The sequence below is a fragment of the Ursus arctos genome, unplaced genomic scaffold, assembly GCF_023065955.2.
Source record: "Ursus arctos isolate Adak ecotype North America unplaced genomic scaffold, UrsArc2.0 scaffold_23, whole genome shotgun sequence".
Classification (NCBI taxonomy): domain Eukaryota; kingdom Metazoa; phylum Chordata; class Mammalia; order Carnivora; family Ursidae; genus Ursus; species Ursus arctos.
The window spans coordinates 19,157,259-19,185,055 of NW_026622908.1; the positions used below are offsets into that span (position 1 = coordinate 19,157,259).

At 36.5% G+C, this 27,797-nt stretch overlaps 1 protein-coding gene across 1 annotated transcript in view; it reads right to left on the reverse strand.

Moving 5' to 3' along the window:
* The window catches only part of DCDC1 (doublecortin domain containing 1), a 415,749-nt gene that overhangs the window by 359,356 nt on the left and 28,596 nt on the right, over positions 1-27,797 (reverse strand). The window contains exons 4-6 of the mRNA XM_057317241.1: positions 17,314-17,583; positions 15,936-16,092; positions 15,306-15,468 (exon numbers count right to left, since the gene is read on the reverse strand). Coding sequence (XP_057173224.1) covers positions 15,306-15,468; positions 15,936-16,092; positions 17,314-17,583 — 590 coding nt within the window. The remainder of the gene's footprint in view (positions 1-15,305; positions 15,469-15,935; positions 16,093-17,313; positions 17,584-27,797) is intronic.

Consider the following 27,797-nt stretch of genomic DNA (forward strand, 5'->3'; position numbering starts at 1 on the left):
CTTCTGCTTGGAGCCTGCTTCTTCCTCTCCCACTCCCCCTGCTTGTGTTCCCTCTCTCGCTGGCTGTCTCTCTATGTCAAATAAATAAATAAAATCTTTAAAAAAAAGAAAAAGAAAAAAAAGAAACTGAGGCACAGAGAAGCTAAATAACTCGAGCAAGATCTTGGCAGGTGGTTGCACCAGGATATGAATTTAGTTCTAGAAACTGTACTCCTTTAAAAAGAGAGAGAGAGAGAGAGATTTTATTTATTTAAGTAATCTCTACACCCAATTGGGACTCAAATTCACAACCCAGAGATTAAGAGTTGCATGTTCCACTGACTGAGCTACCCAGGCACCCCTACACTATTTGACTCTACCATATATTTTATGCTGTTATCTCAAACAGAATTTCACATCTTTCCACACAAATTGGACATACTCTTCACATTTCTTATTCTTATCAGTGTTTCTACTTCTTTCACAGTTGTCCATTATCTCAGGGAGATCTTGAACCCTTACCTCCTAATTTCTCTCCAACCAATTGCTTAGTCATTCAATGATATTTTCTGGGTGTCCATTCATCAATGTTTCAGGATGATAGTTATGAAAAGGCTAGAATAACTTGTGCAGATTACAGCCTCTTAGGGAAAGATAGACAGTGGAAGGTCTCCCTGAAGAGAGAGAGTAGACATCTGAGTAGAGAGGCTTGCACAATGAAGTTAGTCGTGAAAATCTGGGGGGAAAGAGCATTCTAGGCAGAATAAAAATCAAGCACAAAGTCTCTGAGATGAGAATGAGCTTGGCATGTTTGAGAAAGAAAAAAAAAGGTTTGGATAGAGAGAGAATGTACAAGCCACAGAGGTAGAAAGAGGCCAGGCTGCATAGACCAGGATAAAGGGTTTGGATTTTACTCTGGATGTAAAGGGAAGCTACTGGAAGGTTCTCAGCAGGGTACTGTATGAAGAACAGACTACAGCAGGGAGTAGATGACACTGGTAGTCTCCCCAACCAAATTCCTTTTATCAGGCTAGTGCACCCAAACTCCACCTGCTGTGAGTCATGGCCTCTTAACACCTCACAACTGCATCCTTCTCCAGAGAAGTGTTCTTGGCTGAAAGGAACCAGTCCCCTAGCCAGGAAATGTCAAGTGATGGTCTCTAACCTCCTACCTAGGGGTCCAGCCCACAGCCAATGACTGACCAGCAGACATAATGGCTAGTCCCCTGGCCTTAAGGAGGGGCAACTCTTTGGTATGCTTCCCACTCAAACTGAGGCTAGACTTCAGCTGAATACAGGGCATCGTTGAACCTCTTCCTCTATTCTGTTGCTTCCCTCACGAAATCCCTTGTACAAAAATCCCCATGTCAGGCTCTGTTTCTAGGGAACCTGACCTAAGACAGTCAAAGAAGAGAAACCTAATTCTTGGCTATCTTTCTTCCCAGTAACTCTTAAAAGCATTATTCCTTTCCATTCTCAGCCAAAACCACCTGTCCATTTCCCTCTCAGTCTCCAATCATCTACAAGAGCTTCCTAATTGTATTTTATTTTCCTCCATTATATCTGACATCCTATACTCCAATTATAGCTGAATTTTCCCAAAACATCAATTTTATCATTGCCTAAAGAGAAAGTTCTTGGAACTAACTTTTGAAGTTTACATTAGTCAATCACCCAGTCTGTCAGGTAGTCAGCAAATACTTATTGAATCCATCTTATGTGTCAGACCCTATGCAAGGAATATGAAAAAGACCCATTCCCTCACTTAAATTTATGTTTAATAGAAGAGTTTACTGATAATCTGACACTATCCAAACTTACACGTCTTTATCTTTCCTAGTTTAAAGTACTTTTTTTACCTAAGCCAATCTGTTCATTATCCTTTGAGTATATACCAAGGGCATTTTTAAGTCCATTCTTCACCTATTCAGACTCAAATCCTTCTCAAGGTCCAGGTTAAGATCTTCCTTTAGTGCTCCAGCCCACAATGATCTGTCATCTCTCCAAATCCTTAGAGCACATGCAGTCTATACCACTTACCCATATATTCATTCATTCAGTAATGTTTGAGAACATACCACATTTCAGATCCTGTATTACATATTAAGGAAAGAGCATAAACAATCTGGAATTATGCAAATATTTTATAAACATAGATCCTATTTCTGCTTCCATGCTTAACCCCATAGAAGATAGGAATCAAGTCTGTATTTATTATTACTTTCCTCCAGGATATATGTAAGTTCACTGTGTATAGTATAATTACTAGATGTTAATTCTTCCTGTGATTTAAATGTTCAATTGATAAAATTTAATTTTACGTCACTTTATATAACATACCAGTTATGCAAAATATACTTTATTGCTATAATTTTCATTCTTTTTTTTTTTAAGATTTTATTTATTTGACAGAGAGAGACAGCCAGCGAGAGAGGGAACACAGCAGGGTAGTGGGAGAGGAAGAAGCAGGCTCCCAGCGGAGGAGCCTGATGTGGGACTCGATCCCAGAACACCGGGATCACGCCCTGGGCCGAAGGCAGACGCTTAACGACTGAGCCACCCAGGCACCCCACTATCATTTTCATTCTTTACATCCCCCCAGTATGAACCTAAATATGACTGATCTACTACCTTGATGCTCATTGATGACCACAACGGTAGAGAATTTCTTCAAGAAAAGAAGAAATCTTCCAAGGAAAACTAGTTGGCAAATGAAGGTCTAGCAGTGGAGTACACTGGAATAAACTCCAAGTATATTTAAGGTAAATGCTACATATTCCTCAAGATTAATTTGGGGGGGGGGTCATCTCTTTTAAAGACTCTTTTCTAGCGTGGACACCCTTCCCTTCTGCTCTTGTGTAGCTATCTACCACTGACACTCTCCCCCTGTGCCATCATCACCACTGTCTGCTTACGTAGGTAAATACACAATTCTTACCCAGTGCATATGGAGCAGGTGCTCAATAAGTGCTGCATGAATTAATAATAAGGCTACCTTTTATTCCCATATAACTTATTCTGATAAAAGGAATATATTCATAATTCTATTACCTGCAAACATCTAAGGACACTTTACTCACTTAAAAACATAGTCTAAAACAAAAAGAGATCATATTTGTGAAGTTTCAAATCAGTTTTCTGAAAGAACTCCTGATGGGCCTAGGAAAAGCATATAATATAGTAAATTTTAAAATATCATTTTTAACGTAAAATATTTACAGTTTCTTTAAAGATATTCTTCCTATTTTCTAGATCTTTGTTGACACTGAGAAACATGGAAAGACTATTGGAAATATATGAAATTTTTTATATAAATAAAGATGTTTAAATAAACTGGCAAAGAAACCTAATAAAATAGTACTAATGATGACTAAAATGTAGTAATAAGATATTAGAGAAGCAGCATAGACTAGTATTTAAAAGCATGGGTTCTGAAGCCAAACTCTGAAGCCAAATGGGAACAGTAATACTCATTCCCTTATTTGTTGTATGGATGGAAAGAATTTCTACAGATACAACACTTATGTACAAATATGAAACACAGTAAATGGTGACATTATTATTATCCTCATGATTTTCATCAAGAACTTAGCATATAGAGAGCAATGTGTTAAGTGCTTTATATACATCAACTCATTTTATCTTCACAACCTTAGGAGGTAGGTAACATTATCATCTCCATTTTATAGGCAAGGAAAATGAGAGCTGGAGAAATTAAGCCACTTGATCTCTATCATCCATCCATTAAGTGGATCAGAAATCAGACCCAGGTTGAATGATTTCAGAGCCTGCTATCTTAACCATGACACTGTAAAAAGTAATAAAAGAATTCTACTAGCTTAAAATGACTGGATTTCCCACACTTCTTATTTTCCCATATTCTACCATAGTCCCATCCTAGCACCACCTAAAAAGCAGCTGCCCTCAGTGCCTATAATTTGATCAAAACATCCTTATGAAAAGGTTTACAAATCTTCATGTCTGTTGTCAATCAGAACAGTCTGAAAAAGGTTTTTCAACCTTGGCAAGTATTACATTTCTTTGTTTTTGTTGTAAGGGCTGTCTTGTGCATTATGGAATGTTTGGTAGCATCCTTGGTCTCTGCCCATTGGATGCCAGCAGCACCTTCCCAGTTGGGATAACCAAAAATGTCTCCAGACATTACCAAATGTTCTCCAGGAGTCAAAATTACCTCCAGTTGAGAATCATTGCAATAAAAGATGTTGAGATAATCCCCCTCAGCAGAGATTCAGGGAGCTGTGAATAAGCCATTAGCATGCACCATGTCCTTTTCTGACTCCAAACTTTGACCATGCCCCTTTGGTGGGCTCTCTCTCTTTCTTCTCAACTGAGTGCCACCTCCTCAGGAACCTTTCTTTAATCTGTCTTTCTTTCAGGCTTTGCAACTTCATCTTTGGGCCCTCCTCTTATTAAGCATCTCCATTTTTGTATGTGTGTGTCCTTGTTAGACTTTGAGCATTTCAAGGGCATGGAATGTGTTTAAATCTGCATGCCTCTATTATCTAGCACACTGCAAACAAGTGGTGTTTGTTAGATATTTAACAAAATAATAAAAGTTGATCGTACATCTTTAATGTAAGGATTTAATCCCTGATTCATAGCCAGCACCTTAAATAGGGTTTATCACATAGTAAATATTCAATAAATATTTGTAGAATATTTGTCAAACATGTCAGATAAGAGCATGACTATTATTTCATTAGGTAGATACTAGGTAATATTTTCATTAAGTAGATATAAACTTCTGTTTTCTCTGTATTTGGGAAAAAATTACATTTTTATATTCATGATTCATTAGGTTTTTCATTACCATATCCTCATTGAATTTACTCAGAAACCAAAATACGTATAATGAAAGACAGCTCAGGGTAGGAAGAAGCAAAAAAGTCACAGGCTTAGTGCATTACAATGCATTGGCTTCAGAATTGTAAAACGTTGGGGTTGAAAGAAAATAAAAATTATTGACTCTAACCACCTGCTTCATTTACTCAATTATTCATTCAACAAACATGCACTGAGTACCTCTCACATGTTCTCTGCCTACACAGTGGGGACCTCAAAGAATTCTCAGTCTGTTGGGGAAGACTATAAAGGAAAACAAACACAAAATATGGCAGGTGCTTGGTCAGAGATATCCACAAGGTATCTAGGGAGCAGGGACACCTGCCACACCTTAATGGTAGCCAAGAAAGGCTCCCTGAGGGAAGGACATAAGGTAGGACTTAAAGGAAACACAGAGTGGGCAAAAGAGTGAGAACATAATCCAGATAGAGGAAATGATTTAGATAAAGATCCAGAGTTATGCAACAACATGACAAGACCATTGGGAGGAGACTAAACACACAGTGGCCAGAGATGGAGCAAGGAAGGTGGGAAGTAGTCAGATCAGAGCCTGTGCACAATGCTTAGAATACCCACACTTCCCAAAGCAGGCCATTCCATCTTTTGGACAGGTAGGACTATTGGAAAAATCTTCCTTAAATATAAGGCAAAATCTACATCTCTTTGGAACGAAGCTACTGGGATAGTGAGGAAAAGGAAAGCTCTAAAGCAGCATATCTCAAAGTGTGGGCCATGGGCCATGGGTTCTCGCTGGAGAACCAGGGAACCCTCATATTTAGCAACACAAGGTGATTCTTCTCTGTATCACAGCTCTTGGACCATATGCCTTTACATGAAGAAATGTGATAAGGGCTGTCAGTCAGGGTAAACATTATTATATCCAGAGACAAGAAGAAAAGCAGAATCTTTTTTTTTCTCCAGACAGGAAGAGATTTTTGTTGTTGTTGTTAAGTAAACTCTACCCCCAACGTGGGGCTCGAACTCCTGACTCTAAGATCAAGAGTCAAACCTCTACTGACTGAGCCAGCCAGGTGTCCCAGAAAAACAGAATCTTGACTCTTCCATTCCAGCATGGAGAAGATACTCAGCAAAGACCTGACTAGGTTTTAGGCCTGGAGAGGAAGAGGATTAAGCAAGGCTGGAAGTGGGTAGAAGGAGAAGTAATCAAATGGTAAGGGGAAAGCTGGGTAAGTGGGGCAGGGAATCAGACCGAGTATTAAAACAAAAAACTTAGTGCCATCCAAACCCACTTTGTGCTTCTCAGAAAACTTATTAACCAAAGCTAGGCAATACTTTCTATACTTCTCTTTTGCTAACTTTCTCATCTCAAAACCCAGGCATCCCTCCCAGGGCTGAGGCTATCTGGTTCCTTTGTATGAATTAAAAAACAGCCTCTCCACCTAACCCCCATGGTGGAACCAGAAAAAAGTGAGTCTAGCTCCACCGTCCTTCAGCTGTGCACAAGAGTGGGCAGTGGCCCTGAAGCCTTTCAAAAGTCACACCACCTCTTTCTTACTTCCTTACTTTCAAAAATAGTTAACAAGCACTGACTATATGCAAGGTACTATGAGAAATACAAAGAGAAGCATTAAATGAAAGAAGAGAGCACCCCCCAACACTACCATCACCAAAAGAATGATTGAGGGGAGATAAAGGTCAAGAATGAGCATTCCTGAGAGGATGTAGGAGGGCTGAAAATCTCAGATCTACAGGTTCCTGGGAGAATCTTTTATCCCAGCACTCCACTTCTGACCATTGTCTGGTCTCAGACAAGCATTAGCATAACCATTAGCCTCTCTGCAATGTAATTATTCTTGGGCTGGCCTACTCTGGCCCCCTGCCAAACAGGAACATTCACAAATCTACATATGAATTTGGGGTAGGGGATTTTTAATATATTCTTCCTAAACATCCACTCTGTTTAAAGCTGAGACTGCTGCTCTGATGAGGTCTATTTCCAGCCCTCCCAGCAGCCACCTCCTTGAAATATGGATGGTTCACCATGGTACCTATTTCATTTGGTCCTTATTCATCCACTGAACCGCATTTACTGAGCATCTATTAAGCACCAGACCCTATACCAGAAAATGATGGTGAATAAGGAAGCCAAGGTTTCTGCCCTAAGCTAACTTGGTCTAGAGGGAACAACAGACACTTATTTGACCAGTAATTACATATCTGATGATTACCAAAGGGGACACTGAGAATGCAATGGGAGCTTATCCTTACCAGTGGGTGCTTTCCCAGAGAGTAGAACCAAATATAATGCCTATCTGTATATGATTTCCACAACAGGATCCTTGGAGTTCCCCTTTGGAGAGTTCTTGAACTTCTACCTTGTTGACAGTAGAAGCAAAGTCTCAGTCCCTACACACCAGACTGCCAAAGAAGGGGTCCTAGTCTCACCTCATCTTCTCCTTTAAATTTGCTAGTCACAGCTAGTGGGTTCCAAAGCAGTCACAATCAGACCAGTCTCTGCCTTCCTCTCCTCAGGCACTTTTCTCTAATAAGTTAAGAGACCACCAGGAGAGTGGTGGAGGTTGCACTCCAGTGAAGTTCTGAAGTTCTAAGGCTCAATATAATACCTCCCCAAAGGGCCATACCCCAGATACTTGGGAGTTGCCAAGTCCCCTTGACTATACATACATTTACTCTCCTGTAGCACTCAGAAAATGTTATGCCCCAACCATAGGTTCTATTTTATTTTGAAGAATCCACATCTTATTTTATTTTCACAGTTTTATTTATAACTAAATCATGAAAAAGATAAAGCACTTTCTAGCCTGCTTCTATGTTAGAGGGTCTACCTATAATATCATTATATTTTCTCAGTTTACTTAAAAAAAGCCAATGCCTGTCATAAAATTAAATAAATCTAGGTGCTCCCACATTGTAATTTTCCATTTTGCATGTGCCAGACAAAAGAATACTACCTTCTATCACCAAAATAAAAGCAGCACATTTGCAACTTCAAATCCTTAAGCTTATTAAAAATCTTATTTTTAAAAATTCATTCTCTTGTAGTTGGGCAATAAACTTGAAAATAGTTTAATGTTCTGATTGTCAAGTAGGTATAGATAATGACATTAAATATGAACAAGCACATCATTTCATGGGTGCAAGATAAGTTTATAAAATATAAATGCTCTGACAGTAAGAAAACATACTGCTATACTCAATTATATCATCTGTTCAAAATACAATTGCTTCTATGTTTGGTAAATAGAATAATCCAGGTCACATTCCAGTGTTCAACTGAGTTTCTAGTCCCTCCCTTTTCTCTAAATACTTGTGTTGTTTCTGCATGTTCTTAAGTGTCATCATGTATTGCTATAGGCATGATGGCTATATTTAACTAATAATGACAGTGGTTGTCATTAGATTTTAACTCAGTAACACTAGTCTGACATATCATTTGAAGCATGTCTTCAATTTAAATTTGATTAAAATTACAAACATCCCATCTATTGTGCCAATCAAAATGTTGTCACCCTTTCCCTGAACTTTTCTATGAACTTTCTTGAAATAAGTTATGGCAGCTTAAAGTGAAGGCTAGCCTTGGGTCATAAACATATTTTAAAATATGACTCTTGGAATAGAGCAGAGCAAGGCCACTTGGGGCTCCTTTTAAAAAAGGACTTGAGTTTGACTTACACCCTGAACAAATTCTCAAGGCAAAAAGCACAATATTGTGAGAGTTCAAAGGCTCTAACTCAGAGCCCCATATCATGCTATGTACACCAGTGCTCAGCAGGGATTTTCATTTAGTTGTGTGTATTTTAAGATCTCAGACCTAGCAAATACCTTTGATAGTAAAATCAGGGACTCGTGACAACCTGCATGAAAAGCTGGCAGAAATGTGTCTAACAAGAGATAGAGCGAAAGAAGGAAAAAAAATGATTACATGGAAATACAATGTTTTAGACACCTATTATATATGGTAGGCTTTTACATATATCCATTTTATGTACTGCTTATAACTCTGTGAGGTGTCTACTATTGGGTTCAATTTATGAATAAGAAAACTGAGCCTTAGAGAGGTTAAGTGACTTACTCAGGCTCACACTGTAGCTTGCTTCCCTGGCAGTAATGAAGAAAGCAGATATAAATGTTTTTGTTGTTGTTTTCCTGAACCTAGCTAACTATTCTGGGGAAGGAGGAATGCACACAAGATTCTGATTAATAATAGCCTTGGGATTTTAATAGCAATTAGAATCTTAGTTATGTTTAAGAAATGCTATTCCCAGTGTTCTGTTCAGTCTAGACATTTACATTTAATTTTCAAATAATTTATCTTTTTTTAGAAACAAAGACAATATCCAAGAATCCTTTGAGATATTATTACCTCAATTTTACAGGTAAGGTCACTGAAGCACAGACCAATCTATTCAAGGTCATATAAAACTAGAATCTTGCAAGATCATCTGACTTCAAGTCTAGTGTTCTTGCCACTAAATAATAATGCATTTCTCAAGTCTTTCCTAATAGATGTCTGAAAGCTTCAAAAACTAATGGTCTAAAAGGTAGACCCCTGAAAGAGTACCTGCCTAAAAGATTTGATTTAGAGTTTGCTACAAATGCCTGCTTCATTTGACAAATTATCTCCTTTTGTTTCCACGACATTATTTGTTATGATACCACCCTTTTGATTTCCTTTATAACACCACTGTCAATAAATACCTTGTTTACTTCTTTATATATTTATTGTCTTTGCTCCTTCTACCTCATTAAGCTCCATGAGCCTTGCTCTTGTTCATGCCATAATCTTAAGATTGGAGCAATGCCTGGTACACTATAGGCACTCAATAAATATTATGATTAAATGAATGAATGGTCTTTCTTTAACTATTCCTCTGCCTCTTTAGATGGAGAACATTTTTTTTTTTTTTTTACCTCTCATATACTCTCTCAGCTCTAGCCAGGAAGATATTCTCTCTGTCCACTTTTACCCATGTAGCAAACAACTCAAGGTGATAAAGACAGTATTTATAACACTTCTGAGTTAATACTCTATGAGAATTAAAATTTACCTGGTTTCTTTGCAGCTACAACAGAAAGACCTTAACCAAACTCCCTAAGGTCAGATGTAATTCCATAAATAGAATTTTTGGATTCAAAAGTGTTAACACAATGCTTATATCCTAATAGTGCATGAATCATATATTAAGTAATGCATCCAGCAAGGTTTAGGGTAGCAGCCCATCATCAAACATAGTACTTTTCAATAAAATAATTGATTAGTTATACTAAGTAAGGTTCTGCTACCAAATGAGTTGAAAAAATTGTTTATCTTCAATTTTCGATTTTGGAATTGCATGTAAGAGATTATGGAGTTGTAGCACTAACTTAGGAATTCTGAGTAGTACATACAATACACTTAAAGCATAGAACTCAAGCGTGACATGCAGAAAGTATCCAAATTATCAGGACAGTTAGAGGTTTGCAGGCCCCTTCACTAAACAAGTGTAGCCTCTCTCTATATAAATGCAATTTAACAATTCATGAATATGTCAAGGATTTAGATGATTCTCAATTATTTTGTAATTTAAAGTATAAAGAGATGCTGCCACATGCATGCTCTTGATTTTCTTATTAGCTAAGGACAGTTTTTGGAGGGTCCACCTCTTGCAACATTCTTTAAATCTACTCTTTATGTACTAAAGATACTCTACATACTTATTTACAGGTTTTAAACATTTGTGATAGGGAAATAAATAAAATATATGCCTAAGTTTTATCCTCACTTGTAAAAATAAAGAAAAGAATCAGGTGCTGGGACTCCTAAATGGCTCAGTCAGTTAAGCACCCAACTCTTGATTTCGGCTCAGGTCATGATCTCAGAGTTGTGAGACTGAGTACTGCATTGCTGTTGTTTGATGCAACTTCAAAATGCTTGGGATTCTTTCTCCCTTTCCCTCTGCCTTTTCCTCTCTACCCCACCCCCCTGCAAAGAATCGTGTGCTATTTCAGAAGAAAGTGAGTTTTTATCCTCTATCTAATGTCATATTCTTGTTTTTTAATATATGCAGCTAAGTGGGAGATAAAATGGACTGACAAATAATCTTGCCCAATACAAATACTATTCAAACAATACGATAACAAGGAATTTGGGAAAACCCACCCTAATTCCTATAGTAGTTGCTCAAATTAAGTAATGCTCACCCCATAGGTGATCATCACAAAGCCCAATATTAGCTTTAGTGGACTAAAGCAGTCCTCGATATAGTCAGAACTATAGCACTGTCTTGAGATCTAGCAGCAGGAATAGCAAGATGTGATTTGAGGTGAGTAGTGGGTTATTTCTTGAAACTTGTGCTTTTAACACAACCATTTAAAAATCAACAAATTCAGGAGACACATAATGGAACAAAATATAATGCATGAATCCAGGTTCATTAAACTAATGCATTTTTTGAAAAACAAAATATGACAGAACATTTCATTATTGACGCAGATAGGAGAAAAAGTGTTATGCTGCTATTTAGAATGTGTCTTGTGTGTCGTGGAATTGAAATATTTCCAAATCATCAATAATTAAAATGATGAGAATCCATCATTTCACTGACATTTACTTCTACATGAAAAGATGGCCTATTTTAAATGTGCTCACACATATTCTTGTCAATCACAAGCTGTCACAGCAAATTATTTCATTTTGTAAATCACATGGCAGTTAGCAGAAAACCTCTAGGTTTAAATTTAGATCTTAGGTGTAGTATCAAGAACACCTTTCATGGATGTTTTTTTCTGTGACTACATCTTCGCAATACAGTATACTAAAGATGTAAAATCTTATTCATAGTACTCAGTTTCACTTCTGGTTAACAAAACTCAGGACTGAAATGAATCACTGTAAATGACAGCTCTAAAAGCCAAAAAGAATAGAATATACAGAAAAGAACGAAAATATAAAACTGAAAAAATTTTTAAACAATCAGAACTCCATACAATAGAATTTGGACCTAATGAGTTAGGTCCAAACAGTTTTTTTCTCTCACCTTCTTTAAGACATTTAAGCAATTGCAGGGCATATCTTATGCTAGGTTGGCACTGCCCACAGCTTCTAGCAGTTATAAAGGAGCTGACCTCTTATAAACCCCATGAATCTGAGGTAAGAATTTTCACTGTGCCACCATTAAAGAAGATTCAGGAAATGGTGAATAAAACCTAAAGTGCATGCCCAAGGATCTGAAAACTTTTAAAATGCCTCTTCAAACAATTCATTAACTACATCTTTACAATTCTAGCAGAATCATTAATAGATTTCTTCAAATGTCAGAATTATATGACCTAATCAGACGGTTCATCTTCATCAACAGTCTTTATAAAAAAGATTCTATTTTTCCCATACATAATCTTCTGCTTAGGCATTTAACTTCAAAATGTAAGAATTATTCTAATACTGCATTTCAACAGGGAATGCTTCGTGTCAGTCTTGACCTTGGCTTAACCTCTATAAGAAAGCTTTGTGTTTCGAGGTATGTGATGAATAGCTCTCTGGCTTTCTATTAAATCCAGTGGCACTGACTGTCAACAGTGGTCCTCAGAAGGGGTGGTAAAGTAGTTAAAAATCAGAAATGTTCCTTAGGTCCTTTTCTACCCTAGTAAATTTGGAAGTAGTTCTGAGGCAATTTTCACTATCTACACTGCTTTTCCAAAGAATAAGAAAACAATGAAGTATGAAAATATAATTGCCAAAATATACATAGACTTATTTGGCTTTCCTGTAGCAGATATAATGTAAATTTTCCTTTGGAGGACCCATTGGATTTACACTGTTGAACAGGGTTCTCAGTTTTAAGGATTTATAATTCATTTACTAAGTTTAAGCTCCTTGAAGACCAGGACTTCTATCCCTAAGCCACGACTGCATACATAGTAGATACTTAATAAAATACTTTTTGGTTTACATTTAGATCGAATTGAATTAAACTGAATTTAATATCAGAGACGAAAGAATAATGACAAAAAAGAAGTCAGACTATAAGCCCCTTTTTTCATCTCTCTCTGAACTGGCCTAGTACCTGGCACATAGTAGGCTCTCAATGAACGTTTGCTGAACAAATGAAAATCTTTATATTAAAGTAATGACCAATTACTTACTCTAATGCCTGTTGCTTAATTGCATATAAAATATTCATGTTCATGTAGAAAGGTACAATAGTAACACCCAATTCTGCCAGCTGTTTCCCCCTTATTTACCTTTAGAATGCCTCCTTACTGTAAATTATCTACCACCTTCGAAGCTATTCATACATGTCTTATTTTTATGGTATACTCAGAGTAAGTTGGCAAATTATTGATTATCTATAAAACACATGCAAGAAAGGTAATTTTAACCTGATCTGAAAAGGTACATGTGAATATGTAGGATATATATATATATGAAATTTCCCCACACTTCTCTCAAAATATTTAATTCAAGTTAAAGACTATACTATGTATAGATAATATTTATTTACATTTATATTCTTAAGGTTCTGGAAGAAACCAAATATCAGTCTTTAGGCTTATAGGCTTAACTTAGACAAGTGGCTTTTTCCCCATTATACTTATCCTAGGTCTTGTGAATGGACATGTGATATGCTAGTCTGTGTCCAAGCTCACCTACAATTTCTTTTCTCAAAAGACAAGGCACATCTGCCACCTGCTCTACTCCGTGTCCCAGCAACAACTGTCGAGCAGCATAAAGATTGATTATCAGTCAAAAACCATTGCACAACACCAGATTTTGGTGGGTTAAGCTTGCTGATCCAGCAAGAGATGGTGTGAAATTTTCGGGAGTGTGTGCCAACATTTTGGTGCTAAAAGAACAGCAGTGCATGTCACAGTGAAACACAGCCAAAGATATGCAGACAAAGCAGAGAAGTTTTTTGTTCTGGACTTGGCTTTAAAAAGGATAAAAGAGAAAACAAAAAGTAGGAGGAAATTAGTTTGTACATTTAAAAATCATCCACCAAGCTAGTCATGTGTGTAACACTGTTATTTTAGAGATGCGTGTCCAGAAAAATTTCTAGGAAGTTAACTATAAATAATTTTATACATCTCTTCTACAATACCATTATCATATGAAAGGCAAGTATTTCTTATTAATAAAAATAATCAAGGATCTTAAGGAAGCATTCATTACATATACATTTAAATATAAAATAGTCACAGAAACATTTACCCACAAAGACACATGTGCTTATAGAAGATGATTAATACAAATGATTCAATGAATACGAAATAAAAGCAGCCATAGTTTAAAGTTAAATAAAAATTTGAAAAATATATGAGTCTATACTCTCGCATAGGTAATTTTTGGTGAGTATTGTAGCAACAAGTTTCTTTACCTTGAACCAAATTACCTTGAACTTTCTACTGAATTCAGGAAATTATCTCCTGATGATCAAGTATTTTCAAAGAGATAGAAATCCTAGTATCATCTTATATAATAACATTAATAGAGGAAGAATTTTCATCACCTAATCTGTAATGAACTCCAGAATTACTTATCTTCCACTTACGCAATTACTGTCTAGACTTGTCCTTGGTTCACCAGCTTTGTAGCAGTTGCAGAAAAAAAAAAATACTTCTAATAAGGTATTAAAAGTATAGGGGAATACAGCAGTTAGATACACTGAATTTTTATGCCAAAGTTCTTATGTCATTTAAATGTGATTACCATATATAGCACTTGATAACAGATTATGGTATGACATGCTTGTAAGAATAGTACTTTTATTTCATTCTTAAAATGCATTCTTTCCTACTGAAGAAAGAAAAATGTTTGTTTTATTTTAGAAAATCACATTTCTGAAATGTTATAAACAAAGGACTTTTAAAAGAAAGACCTTACCAGCAACTATGTCTAAAATACATATGTTTATATTTTGTGTATATAGTATTATCTATAAATATAAATATAAATTACACACACACACACATTTCAAGGTTTAAAAAGTCAAGCTGCAGCATTTACTTTATGAAAAATTTTGTTAGGAAAATCACGTGTATGTAAGAATTATATGTTCATTCTGACCACATTTTCATAGTTATGTTAATGCTTTCTGAAAAAAGACCAAGAGTGTAAATGAATAAATGCTACTTGAAGCTTTGAACTATTTTCTGAGAGAATAAATCTAATGAATTATGTCTGTTGGGTGTCAAAGAAACTAAACAGTAAATTCAATAATCTCTGATTTAATTTATTATATTTTCACCATTTAACCTCCTGCAGGCTCCCTAATGTCTATTCAGATCTATATTAAATTAAGCACCAATGCTAATGAAGGGCAATAAACGTGGCTGTCAGTGGATTTTTCTTTCATTAAGCACATTATCCTCTTACTGAGCTGTAAATGCGTAAACATTAGTTTTGTTAAACCATGCAAAAAAGACAGGATGAAAATCATTTTTTAATTGCACCCCTTAAGCAATTTACTGTGGGTGGGGGTAGGTATTTTTTTTTTCTTTTTTACCTTTAATTTTTTTGAATGGATCTATAAAGGGCTCTCCTGTTGAAACATAAACGTCGGCTTCACGGGGTATATCTTCAGGTTTGAGGGCTTCACTGCCGTCTGCCAAGAACACTCGTCGTGCGGCCATGTTCAGATTCAGCTTTTCTGTGCACTCCTCCAGCAACTAGAAGAAAGCAAGCAAGAGGTAAGAGAAAGTGATTTAGGACAAAGAAAGCAACACATTGCCATGAAACAAAAGGTGCTAACAATGAAAACAGACACCCGTTGAGTCACTGGCCAAGTTAAGTAACTCAAGTAACTCCACCAATATATTTCCTAGCACTTGAAAATAAAAAATAAAAGGTAAAGCACTCAGACTATTTAATGATTGCCTAATTTTAGTCCTTACTCTGTCAGTTTAACAACTCCACAAGATATAAAGCTAGTATCTGTTTAATTCAATAAACCATTTATATATTCATAAAAAAGAAAGGAATAAAAAACCTGTGAGATCTACGTATATATAAGCAATTTGCAGATTCATTACTAAAAAGAAAATTTTAACACAATAAATATCATCTTTTTCATTTCTTAAATTATAAAAGGGTAAGGGAAGAAATAAAGCACTGAAAACTTTTGAACACTATTTACCAAGGTGATGGTTGGTACTGTAACTTTGGCAAAGACTGTTCTAGATCCATTTTTGTAAGCTGTTACTGTAATCACTCTGGGATGAAGTTTGTGTCTTTGATACAATCCATGCCAATTCTGGGCTGGCTGAAATTTTAAAGAAGAGAACTCTGCAACTCTGAAGGAAAAAAACCCCACAAAATTGGTGCATGTTAATTAGTAAAATCATTTAAATAAATATTATCCTAGACATTTTTTATAGATATAAGCCCTAATGATTGTTCCCAAGCATTCCTCAAAAAAACTTTTTATAGGCTAAGATTGTCCATATCTACTTAAATATTTTTAAAAATTTAACACAGGATAAGTGTTATAACTGTTCATGTAAAACACCTATCTTAGAATAAATAATTTTTATCAATTAACTTATAAAACACCACACACTCATTTTTTAAAAATTATATGCATACAAGCTATGTTCTGTGAGAAAACAAAAAACAGTAACATAGTCCTAACATCATGGAATAGTAAATGGCTAAGATCTTCCCTTAAGTTTTTATGTTTACAAAAGTTCTTTGATTTTTAAAAAAGATTTGAAATTCAAATAGCTTCTTACTCTAAGTTTCTTATTCTAAAGTTAGTTATAACTGCATTCATCTCAGATTTGTTTGGAGGTAGAAAGGGAAGATTTCTAAGTTTTGTCTTCATTCAAAATCAGTTTCGATTCTTATTATTTTCTCAGCAAAAGTAGATGGCAAATGACTAGCATGTTGTATTTTTTATTTCAAAGTTCTCTAACTAATCCCGTTAATTCTTAATACCACAGAAGCCAAGTAAACACTTTGAAATAAGAATTTTAGGTAAATTAAAATCACAATACACCCACCTAATCAAACAAATGAAAATAATGGGAATATCAGTTTCTTGGTTTGATTTTTGCTTTTGCCAACATTTTCTTCTATCCATAAATTCTTAGGTTAACAGTTTATGATAACAATCTTGATGTGAAAATATATACACAAAATGGTTTTATAAGTTCATTTCAATTTGATTTTATTACAAAATATTGATTAAATATCAAAAGCATGCATTTCTATTTTAAATAAATATCTGGTAAACAGATATTTTGTAGTTCTAGCCTGATTCGCCTTCAAGCATTTTTTTCTGAGTTTCATATTATCCACACTGAAGTGTACCTCATGTTTTCCACAAGTGTAATTAGCAACATTCTACTCAGGTGCTTTCAGAGAAAAAATATAAACAAAACAAAAACAGAAACAAAACCCTAGAGATGTGTTACATTTTAATGTCTGAAATAGTCAATTGAATCATTATAAATTCTGCTCAAAGGAAGAAGCTTCAGCAGCCGGTTAAAAGAACAGAGAACAGCTTTGATTACCTCAGTTGACCCACTGGAGCACTGACAGGTCTGTTTCTCTTGGATGCTGATATAAAACAAGAATTGTTTTTACTGTTTGATTTGTAGCTATATGGGTCTGATATTTCATCATGGCTATGATCTGATGCTGTTTGATGTGTGGAGCAATCTTGAAGTCCTGACCCTTCTGATACTGCCGCTGAATGCAAAAGGCTGTTGGGGCCAAACTGAGGCAGCAAATAATCTTCAGTAGTTTTAATAACTGCTTTTGCCTGGGATGACATAAACTCTCTGAAAGAAACAATCCATGGAAGAATACAGTGAATTGATTTTTAATGACTTATTAACAACTACCCCATAACTGGTTGTGTGCTATATGCTAGACAAAATACTACACACTTAGCCATTATTTTGTTTAATCCTTACAACATCCCTGGGAAGTGGGTACTATTTGTATCCCCATTTTACAGATTTAAGAAATTGCGGTTCGGGGGCGCCAGGGTGGCACAGCGGTTAAGCGTCTGCCTTCGGCTCAGGGCGTGATCCCGGCATTCTGGGATCGAGCCCCACATCAGGCTCCTCCGCTATGAGCCTGCTTCTTCCTCTCCCACTTCCCCTGCTTGTGTTCCCTCTCTCACTGGCTGTCTCTATCTCCATCGAATAAATAAATAAAATCTTAAAAAAAAAAAAAAAACAAAGAAATTGTGGTTCAGAGAGGCCAATTAACTTGCCAAAGCTCACATAATCAGTAAGCTGACAGAGTGGGAAACTGAACCTAAGCCTGTACTAAAATAAAGCCCACATTCATAACCATTAAATTGAATTGCTTTACTCTATTAAAGAAGAAAGCCTGTGTAATGCTTGAAACAACGTAAGTAAAATTTTTAAATTCTTAGGCTCATTTATTAAAAACTAGCACTCTGCTCAGTATCGGTAAATATAAAAGTTAAAGAAATGTGGCTTCTACCCTCAAAAATCCTGCAAACTATCTCTTAATAAAGAGAGAATATATGTTAAGTAAGCCACTTAGAACTACAGGTACATATTAACTATAAATACAAAACAAATTCCTTGAAGGAAACTTGCATCGTTTGGAATAAAGTTGATAAAGGCTTCACAGCGGACTGGGATTAGGGTGACCAACTCATCCTGGTTTGCTCAGGACAGCCCTAGCTTTGGCACTGAAAGTCACACACCCCTGGAACACCCTCAGTCCCTCAGTCTCAGACAAATTGGGATGGCTGATCACCCTACCTGGTAGTTAAGCTGGAGGAGTAGCATTTAGATGAACTATGATGTTTGAACAGGGGACCATATGACCTGTGACAATATGTAAATCTATGCAAATACCAAGTCAGGAAGCTGGAATATATAGAGAATTTGCTGCTATGATAAAATGAAACAAGCTTTAACCTATTTAAGAATATTGAGCTACGTGATGATTAGGCATAGAGGATAATAATCTTCCATGTATTATTTAGGTATTCCATGTATTTGTATTTTTATGCAAACCAAATCTGCTTCTGTCCAATTTACTAGTTCCTCAATAGTTCTTAGACATAATGTAATATAACCCCACCCACCCATGCAATTATAAAACAGCATATGCTTAGCATGGAAAGCTTGGCACATACAGCCCCTCCCCCCAATTTTTCTGTTCCACCAATGTCATTGTAGTCACAAATATTTCTTCTGGCCTGTCTTCTCTATGTTCACAAATGTGTAAAATGGTTGATTATATTTTCTGAAAGAATGGAAGGCAGTCACGTGCCACAGGGAAAACTGGTGTGGGTGTGTGGATGAGAGTTGACACAGTGGCTCAATAAAGCTAAATAAAGCCCTGGGATCCAAGCAGTTGTATATGTTGTTATCACATGTTTCTATCCAAGTCTGTCCTGAATTGACCATAGCTCTAGGGAGAGGAGTGATCTTTCTTTCACTCTGAGGATCTACCCACGTTCAGAACTTTGGCAAACAGCCTTCTGAATTGATCATTGGACTTTAGCTCCGGCAGAGGCGTGACCTCCCTTCAGACCACCCGAGCTACCTCAGATTTTGACAACAATGGTGAGTGATGGCATGTGGCAGCGGTCATCTTTCAGTGGCAGTGTTTCTGCAGCAACAGCAATGGAACTGCAAATGGTCACCAATCTCTTCAACTTAGGGGAAAAGCAGGAAACAGGTAGGAGGAAAGATTTGCAGATCTCATGAACAGTTCCCAGTGCCCATAGAGAGTCACTTGGAAAGCAAATTCTCATGTAAAGAAAGAAAAGGAATTCTCTACATAATGCAGATTGGGTGTCTTTTTTTTTTAAAGATTTTATTTATTTATTTATTTTTAATTTTTTTTTAAGATTTTATTTATTTGAGAGAGAAAGAGAAAGAGAGAGCACGCGGGCGGGGGCGCGTGCATGAGTGGGGGGAGGGGCAGAGAGAGAAGCAGGCTCCCCTGCTGAGCAGGGAGCCAGACAGGGGCTGGATCCCAGGACCCTGGGATCACGACCTGAGCTGAAGGCAGAACACTTAACTGACTAAGCCACCCAGGTGCCCTGATTTTATTTTTTTAAAGTAATCTCTACACTCAATGTGGGGCTTGAACTCAGCCCTGAGATCAAGAGTCACATGCTCTTCTGACTGAGCCAGCGAGGTGCCCTGTGTCTTTCCTTTTTAATGAACGCATTTTGTTTATTGTCAAATATTTTTATAAATACACTAACAATTTTATATAATAATCCATTATCATACCACCAGAAAGTGAAAGGTTTTTATTTTTTCTAAATTTCAAAGTTTTAGCTGTATTGATGAGAGGGCAAAAGGCAAGCTGAGGGCAACACTGGAGCTGGCACCCCACAAAAACCACCCCCCTTAGGGTGGGATCTGTATAACATCCCTCAGGCACTAGTGATGGCCTAAGAACAAAGGCAGGGAGAAACAAATTGTCAACTGATAAAGATCGCAGTCAGGCAGGACAGGAAACTCCACTATTGTTTGTAACTGTCTTAATGTTTTACTTGCAAGAAAAACACAATCTTAATAACAGCCAGACCTACAAGAAAAACACAATCTTAATAACAGCCAGACCTGCAAGAACCTATGGACTCAATTTCCTGGAGCCCTACCATCACCTTCACCCCCATAGGATAGAAAACCCTATATAATCAGTCACTTACAATCACAGTGCAGCTTTTTCTGCCCTACGGGTCCTGTCCCAGTGCTCTAATAAAAACATCTCTTCGCACCATAAAATCTTGGCACCAAGAATTCTTTCTTGACCATTTTGCTCGATGACACTGCATCATGTGTCATACCTTTAATTCAGTATCTTGCCTTTTTTTACTTAAATATTGTCTTATAACCATTTTTCAGGTTGCTATATGATCTTTACAGATTTTACTAAAATGTAAAATTTTATCAAGTAATTGTACTTACATTTTGCCTTCCTCAATCTAGTCATGTAAAAGTTATTAACTGTTTTTGTCTGCTGGCATAGCTTCCCCCTGTCTTCTGGTAAGAGCACTGGCATCCCTTAGGGAAATTCACATCCTTCTCCCTCCCAACTCCACATGATTCTGGTAGGGTTAGGACAATAAATAATATGAGATTTACCTGGTAAATGGTTAAAAGAATTAAATTAAATTAAATTAAATTAAATTATATGATTTTAGCATATTTACTTATTGTCAGCTTTTCTCTAGTAATTTATATCAAAAAGGGGGAGAAAAGGTAGTTTTTCATGTGAAAATGTCACGTTTGGCCCACCATCTGTAGTCTTCAGTTTTGATTTGTTTTATCAATGTTGATGACAGGTTTGCACTAGTTCTTACACACTATTAAACTCTTCTTTCTTATAACAGTTGATGTGTTGCCTAGTCTTTGGGTGTGAGAAGATAATCACTGAACTGTTTGGCAAAGCTAACTTGTCCTACAAAGGAAATTAAACCCATACACATGGTTTGTTAAATTAATGCTGGAAATGAGGGCGTTGGGACCATTCAGCTCAAACACATTTGGGTTTCAGGTGACTGAGCTTGTTACTAGTATACACAGAAACTTAAAAAAGAAAATGAAGCCACTCCAGCAGGGCAAAAAGAGAATTAGAGACCATTCATTGCTCTTCAGAATATACTAGTGACTTAGAACAACTGCCGTAGAAGTGATTATTATAATAGCATTGTATGGGAACAGATGGTGGCTACACTTGAGGTGAGCATAACATAATGTATAAACTTATGCAATCACTATGTTGTACACCTGCAACTAACATAACATTATGTGTTAACTATACACAACTTAAAAAACTAAAAAACAAGGACCCCTGTCTGGCTCAGTGACTCCTGATCCCCAGGTCATGAGTTCAAGCCCCATGTTGGGCATCAAGCTTACTTAAAAATTACAAAACAACAACAAAAACTACCACTCTAGTAGAGCGCCACATTTTTTGTCTCCACAACCTCATCTATCCTTCTGTGCCTAACTGCTTCCTCTTCTTACATCGTTATTGCCTAACCTACCTCTGTTCCTCTCCTCACTCCTCATGGGTTCTGCTAATTCCTCTATGTGTCTCCTCATTTCTGTACACACTACTTTCTGGAGACTCTCTATGGCTCACATTCAATGCCCCCAAAAGTTTAACTGCATCACTACCCAGTTTAGAACACCCTGTTGGATAGAATTCTTAACCTAGGCAATCTTGTAAACCACTGGCAAACCTGTGGATGGGAAAATACTCCTCAGTGGCCCAAAAACTATAGACAGGAGAGCATGACGATAAGATGCAGAGGGCTTCGAGTAACATGGACTCTCAGATCTATGCCCAAAGAGGAAACCATACCTGGCAGGGGACTTGCATGGCCCGTCTCCTATACCAAGATAAGCAGAGACACTGTATTGTGTGATTGGAGAGGTGGGCAAAGGATGTAGACCCACACTAGCAGCAGTGAACCAGTGGTGCTCTTTAGCTAAATAGAACTCTAACATGTAGACTGTATTTAAGTCACCATAATTGTAGGCTCCTTATTTGTCTTTCTTTCTCTTATTCTCTTCACCTTTTTTCTTTGAAAGATCCTTTTGCCTCCTCTGCAAAAATTTCTTAGAAATCCCATGACATTCAGATTTATTAAAGTGAACTTCCTTCCACCTCTAGATTTATATACATCTTCACATAGCTATCTTCCCCCCAAGTTTTTGTCTTCTAAGAATTGTACTCTATATTCACATAGTTATCTCCTTCACCAAGACAGTCTTTGTCTTTTAATTGAGAATTTCGTCTATAATCTCACAATTTGTTTTCTATTTTTCCTATGTATTCTATGCTCCTTTTCATTCCTTTCTTGTTTTCTCTCAGATTAAATAACATATTTTTTATTATTTCATTTTCCTTTCTATTAGGTTGAATGCCCTACATTATTTACCTTTACTTTTAATGGAAATACTAGATATTACAATATGAGTCCTTGTCTTATTAAAGATTAATATAAAGTACTAATTAATTACTTTCCAGACAATGCAAGAACCTTAGAACATATCATACCCTTTTATTGCTGCTTCCTTGGGCTGGTGATCTATACTTCCTTATTCCATTTTTCATGGATGGGTGTATCTATCTTTCATGGGTCCTGATTTTATGCAGGGAACTCAGCTCCAAAATTCTGCCTTGCATGGACTTGAGGCTTTGCATCCTTTCCTCCCTCTGCTTCTTACAAATAATAATAACATAAAATTTACATTATCATTTCTTTTAAAATATAGATTTTGTTTCAACTGTTTTTTAATAAAATTTGATTAGCTGAATGGTGGTTTCCTTGGACTTTGTTTTTCCCAAATGATACTGAATTTAGTTTTATACTAGGGTCATTTTTGTTTATTGGCTTATCTTTAGTCTCTATGGATTGGTGTAGGAATACCATGTGGTATTCCTACAACAATGCTTTAGGAAATCATCCTTTGTCATAAAAAATAACCTTACTTTGTCCTCACTTACTATTGAGGCTATCTACCACATTCTGGAACCTGAGCTAATTTTATAACACATATTTTCTTTTTAACATTTCTATATCAGTCTTATTATCTTGTCCTGGAAGTCTATGATGTGTGTCTACTATAAATCTTTCATTATACCTGTAAACAATCCACAAATATACAAATTTCAAATTGTTCCTTTTTTGGTAAGATTTTTATGCTACCCTTGCGTTTTGTTTTTAAGATTTTATTTATTGATTTAACACAGAGCACAAGCAGGGAGAGCTATAGGCAGAGGGAAAGGGAGAAGCAGGCTCCCTGCTCAGCAGGGAGGCCAATGCGGGGCTTGATCGTAGGACCCTGGGATCATGACCAGAGCCAAGGGTAGACACTTAACCGACTGAGCCACCCAGGTGCCACTCTCTATGCTACCCTTGTATATAGGAATGAATTTCCTTCCTGTGCATTCACATTTGCCCTGGTAGATTTGATAGCTGGAATCACTATACATCATTGATTATGTCCTCCATCTAAAATGCTAAAATGCTATCAATTCCTGTCAAATATTCCAATTCATCACTGTATTATTTACTCTTTTACCACTGGTAAAAAGCATTTTTTTTCCCAGACTAAAACCTAAATTCTATATTAGATTGGTACAAGAATATTAATCACACTACTTTTAAGATATAACTTCTTAAAAAATATCTATCTGTTATCTATCTATCTATCTATCATCTATCTATCTCAATTAGTTTCCTATTGTTGGGCAACAAATTACCACAAATTTATTGGCTTACAACAATACCTATTTATTATTACATGGTTTCCCTGGGTCAAGAGTCTGGGCAAAGCTTAGCAGGACCCTCTGCTCAGGATCTGACAAAACTGAAAACAAGGTGTCAGCGGGGCTATAATCTCATCTGATGCTCATAGTCTTTTTCCAAGGTTATTCAGGTTTTGCCAGAATTTTGTTCCTTATAGCTGTAGAATTCATAGTGACAATCATCTTCCTTGATGGCAATAGAAACTCACCTTTCTGACTTTTCTGTTTCTGACCTCTAAATTCTCATTTAAGAGTTGATCTGATTCAACTAGGATAATTTCCTTTTAACTCAAAGACAACTAATTCTGTACTTTAACTACAACTGCAAAAAATCTCTTTTACCTTATTATGTAACCTCATCATAGGAGTGACATCCTATCATATTCACAATCCTACCCACACTCAAGAGGAAGGAATTACACCATCCATATACACCGGGAAGTGGGAATCTTGGGGGCCATGTTAAATTTCTGCTTATCACACTAGCTATATAATTATGCTGTTTTCATTATCCATTTTTTTATACCAAATTTGGATTCTGATCTTTTATTTTCTGGAAAATTTAAATACAAGTACTTAAGATTGAATTTTGTCATCATTCAGTACAGAGGATATTTAAAGAGTATGCCACAGATTTTGATAACAAATCCTGAGAGGAACTAAAAAAAATGCTTTGAGAAATGGCATTTTTATTAGAATAAATTACTTCCTAAAGAGTATTTTAAAGGAGGAAAGGAGGAGATATTCACTTGGATATAAGTGTTCTGGTATGTTTCCTTTAAACAACATCAGCAACATTACTTCTGAATTAGCTTATTTTCAGTTATTGGAAAACATTATTTCTTTTAGCAGTTGAATAATTCTTTAGAAATTAGGTCATAAAAAAGAACAAAAAAATGTGAAAAGATGTGTCTACGTATATTAAACTATGTATATTTTTAAGGATTTTATGTGTGCTTAGATGAAGATGAAATAAAACATGTCAAATTTAGGGGCGCCTGGGTGGCTCAGTCGTTAGCGTCTGCCTTCAGCTCAGGGTGTGATCCCCGCGTTCTGGGATCGAGTCCCACATCAGGCTCCTCCGCTGGGAGTCTGCTTCTTCCTCTCCCACTCCCCTTGCCTGTGTTCCCTCTCTTGCTGGCTGTCTCTGTCAAATAAATAAATAAAATCTTTAAAAAAAATGTCAAATTTAACCTTAAAGTAGTATGGATAAAAACTATCAGTTAATTAAAAATTTTAACACTTTAGGTAAATGAATCTTTTTCAAAAAAAAAGATTTTATTTACTTACTTGAGGGCTGAGGAGAGAGAGAGAGAGTGCGCGTGCACATGCACGCACAAGGTCAGGGAGGGAGCAGGAAGGGGCAAAGGGAGAAGGAGAAGCAGATGCCTCGCTGAGCAGGGGAGCCCAACACGAGGCTCACTCCCAGAACCCCGAGACCATAATCTGAGTTGAAGGCAGACACTTAACCGACTGAGCCACCCAGGAGCCCTGGTAAATGAACCTTTTAAACAATTTCTTTACATGATATAATGGATATGGCTAAGTTACAGAATTACAAAGCTCAAACGTATATTAGTAGATTAACTAATCTCAACACTACCATACCTCGTCTACATGTCAGCTTTTTATCATAATCAAAAAGATTGTCAAGGATAGATCTTATACATTGTAGAATTTATAGCTCCCTTGATATTCTACTCTACAATTTAATTATCTTTTACTTTTTGTAATTTTTGTTAAATCTGGTTTATAATTTCTACTTCACAAGTAACAACAAAGCAAAGATCTGAGGTCCAAAAGTCTAAGAAAATACGCTCAGAGAAGAGTACAGGGGCGCCTGGGTGGCTCAGTCGTTAAGCGTCTGCCTTCAGCTCAGGGCGTGATCCCGGTGTTCTGGGATCGAGCCCCACATCCGGCTCCTCCGCTGGGAGCCTGCTTCTTCCTCTCCCACTCCCCCTGCTTGTGTTCCCTCTCTCGCTGGCTGTCTCTCTGTCAAATAAATGAATAAAATCTTTAAAAAAAGAGAGAGAGGAGTACAGAAAATGATAGACCATGTAAAATTTAAGGGTATAACTATAGTTTTGACAAGAGCAATTTTTCTTCTCATTTCTCTGCTTTAATTGCATTAGTGTGTCTTAGTGGCTTTTTATAGAAATTTGAGGAAAACTAATAAAATCATACTTGTCAATCTCCTATTCAAGGACTTCTACCAGTTGGTGCTGCTTATTGCTCCTCTGTAGTATCCTTCAGCTATAATGACACCACATTGCCCTCATTAGTTCTTACCAGTCTTTTGTCAATGGGTTTCACTCAGCTGATCTATACCCATTACTGTACATCTTTCAATGTATTTAATCAATATTAATCTAAACTCAGTGCTTACATTTTCTAGAACTCCTTCTATAATAACAAAAATTGCATAGTGGAAGAGAGAAAGGTTATACAAATAGTCAACGCATATAAATTTACAATTACTAACTGTGATTAGTACCGTGAAGGAAAGTCCTGGTTACTATGAGGGAGAAATTCAGGGGTTAGAGGAATAGAAGAGGCCTCAACAAAGCTGCTCAAACTGACAAGACACATGGGAGGAGTTTAACCCTACTAAATCCTAGTCATTCCTTATTCTAAATTATCCCCCCAGGTCCTGTATGAACTGGTGTACTAGTTTGCATATTGAAATGTTTGCTTTGTGATTTGTTATGTGATTTCACATGATTTCATATCCCACTCTGCAAGTGTAAGATCTTTGTTTTGTATCTTTTATATGTCTACTAGAATTCAACCAGGGATTGATACGCGGGACCTATTCTTTGATAATTATGACATCATGCCAAAATGTGTCACAAAAATGCCACTGACAAACACAATTTTAGAAGTAAAATATAATAAAGCCAAGGCCAAGAGTTCTGTCAGGTAACATTATTTATTCAATAGTTATTCCAATGATTTTTCCTTAAAAGAATAGCTTCAGTTATAGTTAGGGATTCATCCTCTTTATATGCCCATGGTAGTTATCCCCTGATCAGCTCCAGGGGGCAAATCTTCAGTGTCTAACACCAACGATGGTAATTATATTTCCCTTGTCCCTTACAGGTTAAGTAATCAGCTTGTGATCCAACTTTGGCCAATGAGACATAAGGCAAGATTGTCTGGGGAAAGGTTTTTTGCCCTAATAAAAAGAAATATAGGACTACGTGACTGGCTCAGTCAGGAGAGCATGTGACTCTTGATATGGGGGTTGTGAGTTCGAGCCCCATATCGGGTGTAGAGATTACTTTTAAAAAATCTTTAAAAAAAAGAGAGAGAGATAAGTGATCAAATATCCATTTTCTTTAGTTGGACACTGTTGAGTGAACATGTAATGAGCCATCCTTCATGTAGGAGGAGTCATACCCAAGGATTTAGCCAACATTCTGAGGATGGCAGAGGCAAAGATCTAAGAGCCAGGCTCCTTGAAAACACTGCTGAAGCACTGAATTTAACCCTAGAATTGCTCTGCATCTGAGGTTCTTGTAATGTAAGATAATGACTTCTTCCTCATTTTCCTCATTTTCAAAGTCACTTTCAGTTGAGTTTTCTGTTACTTTGTGTTAATAGTAGCCTAACATACAATCAGCTCTTGAATCACACTGGCTTTACTTCTTGTTTTATTAAAAATCTTTACTGATGTTATAATGGACTAAAGTATAAACTAAAATGGTATTTTCTAAACATT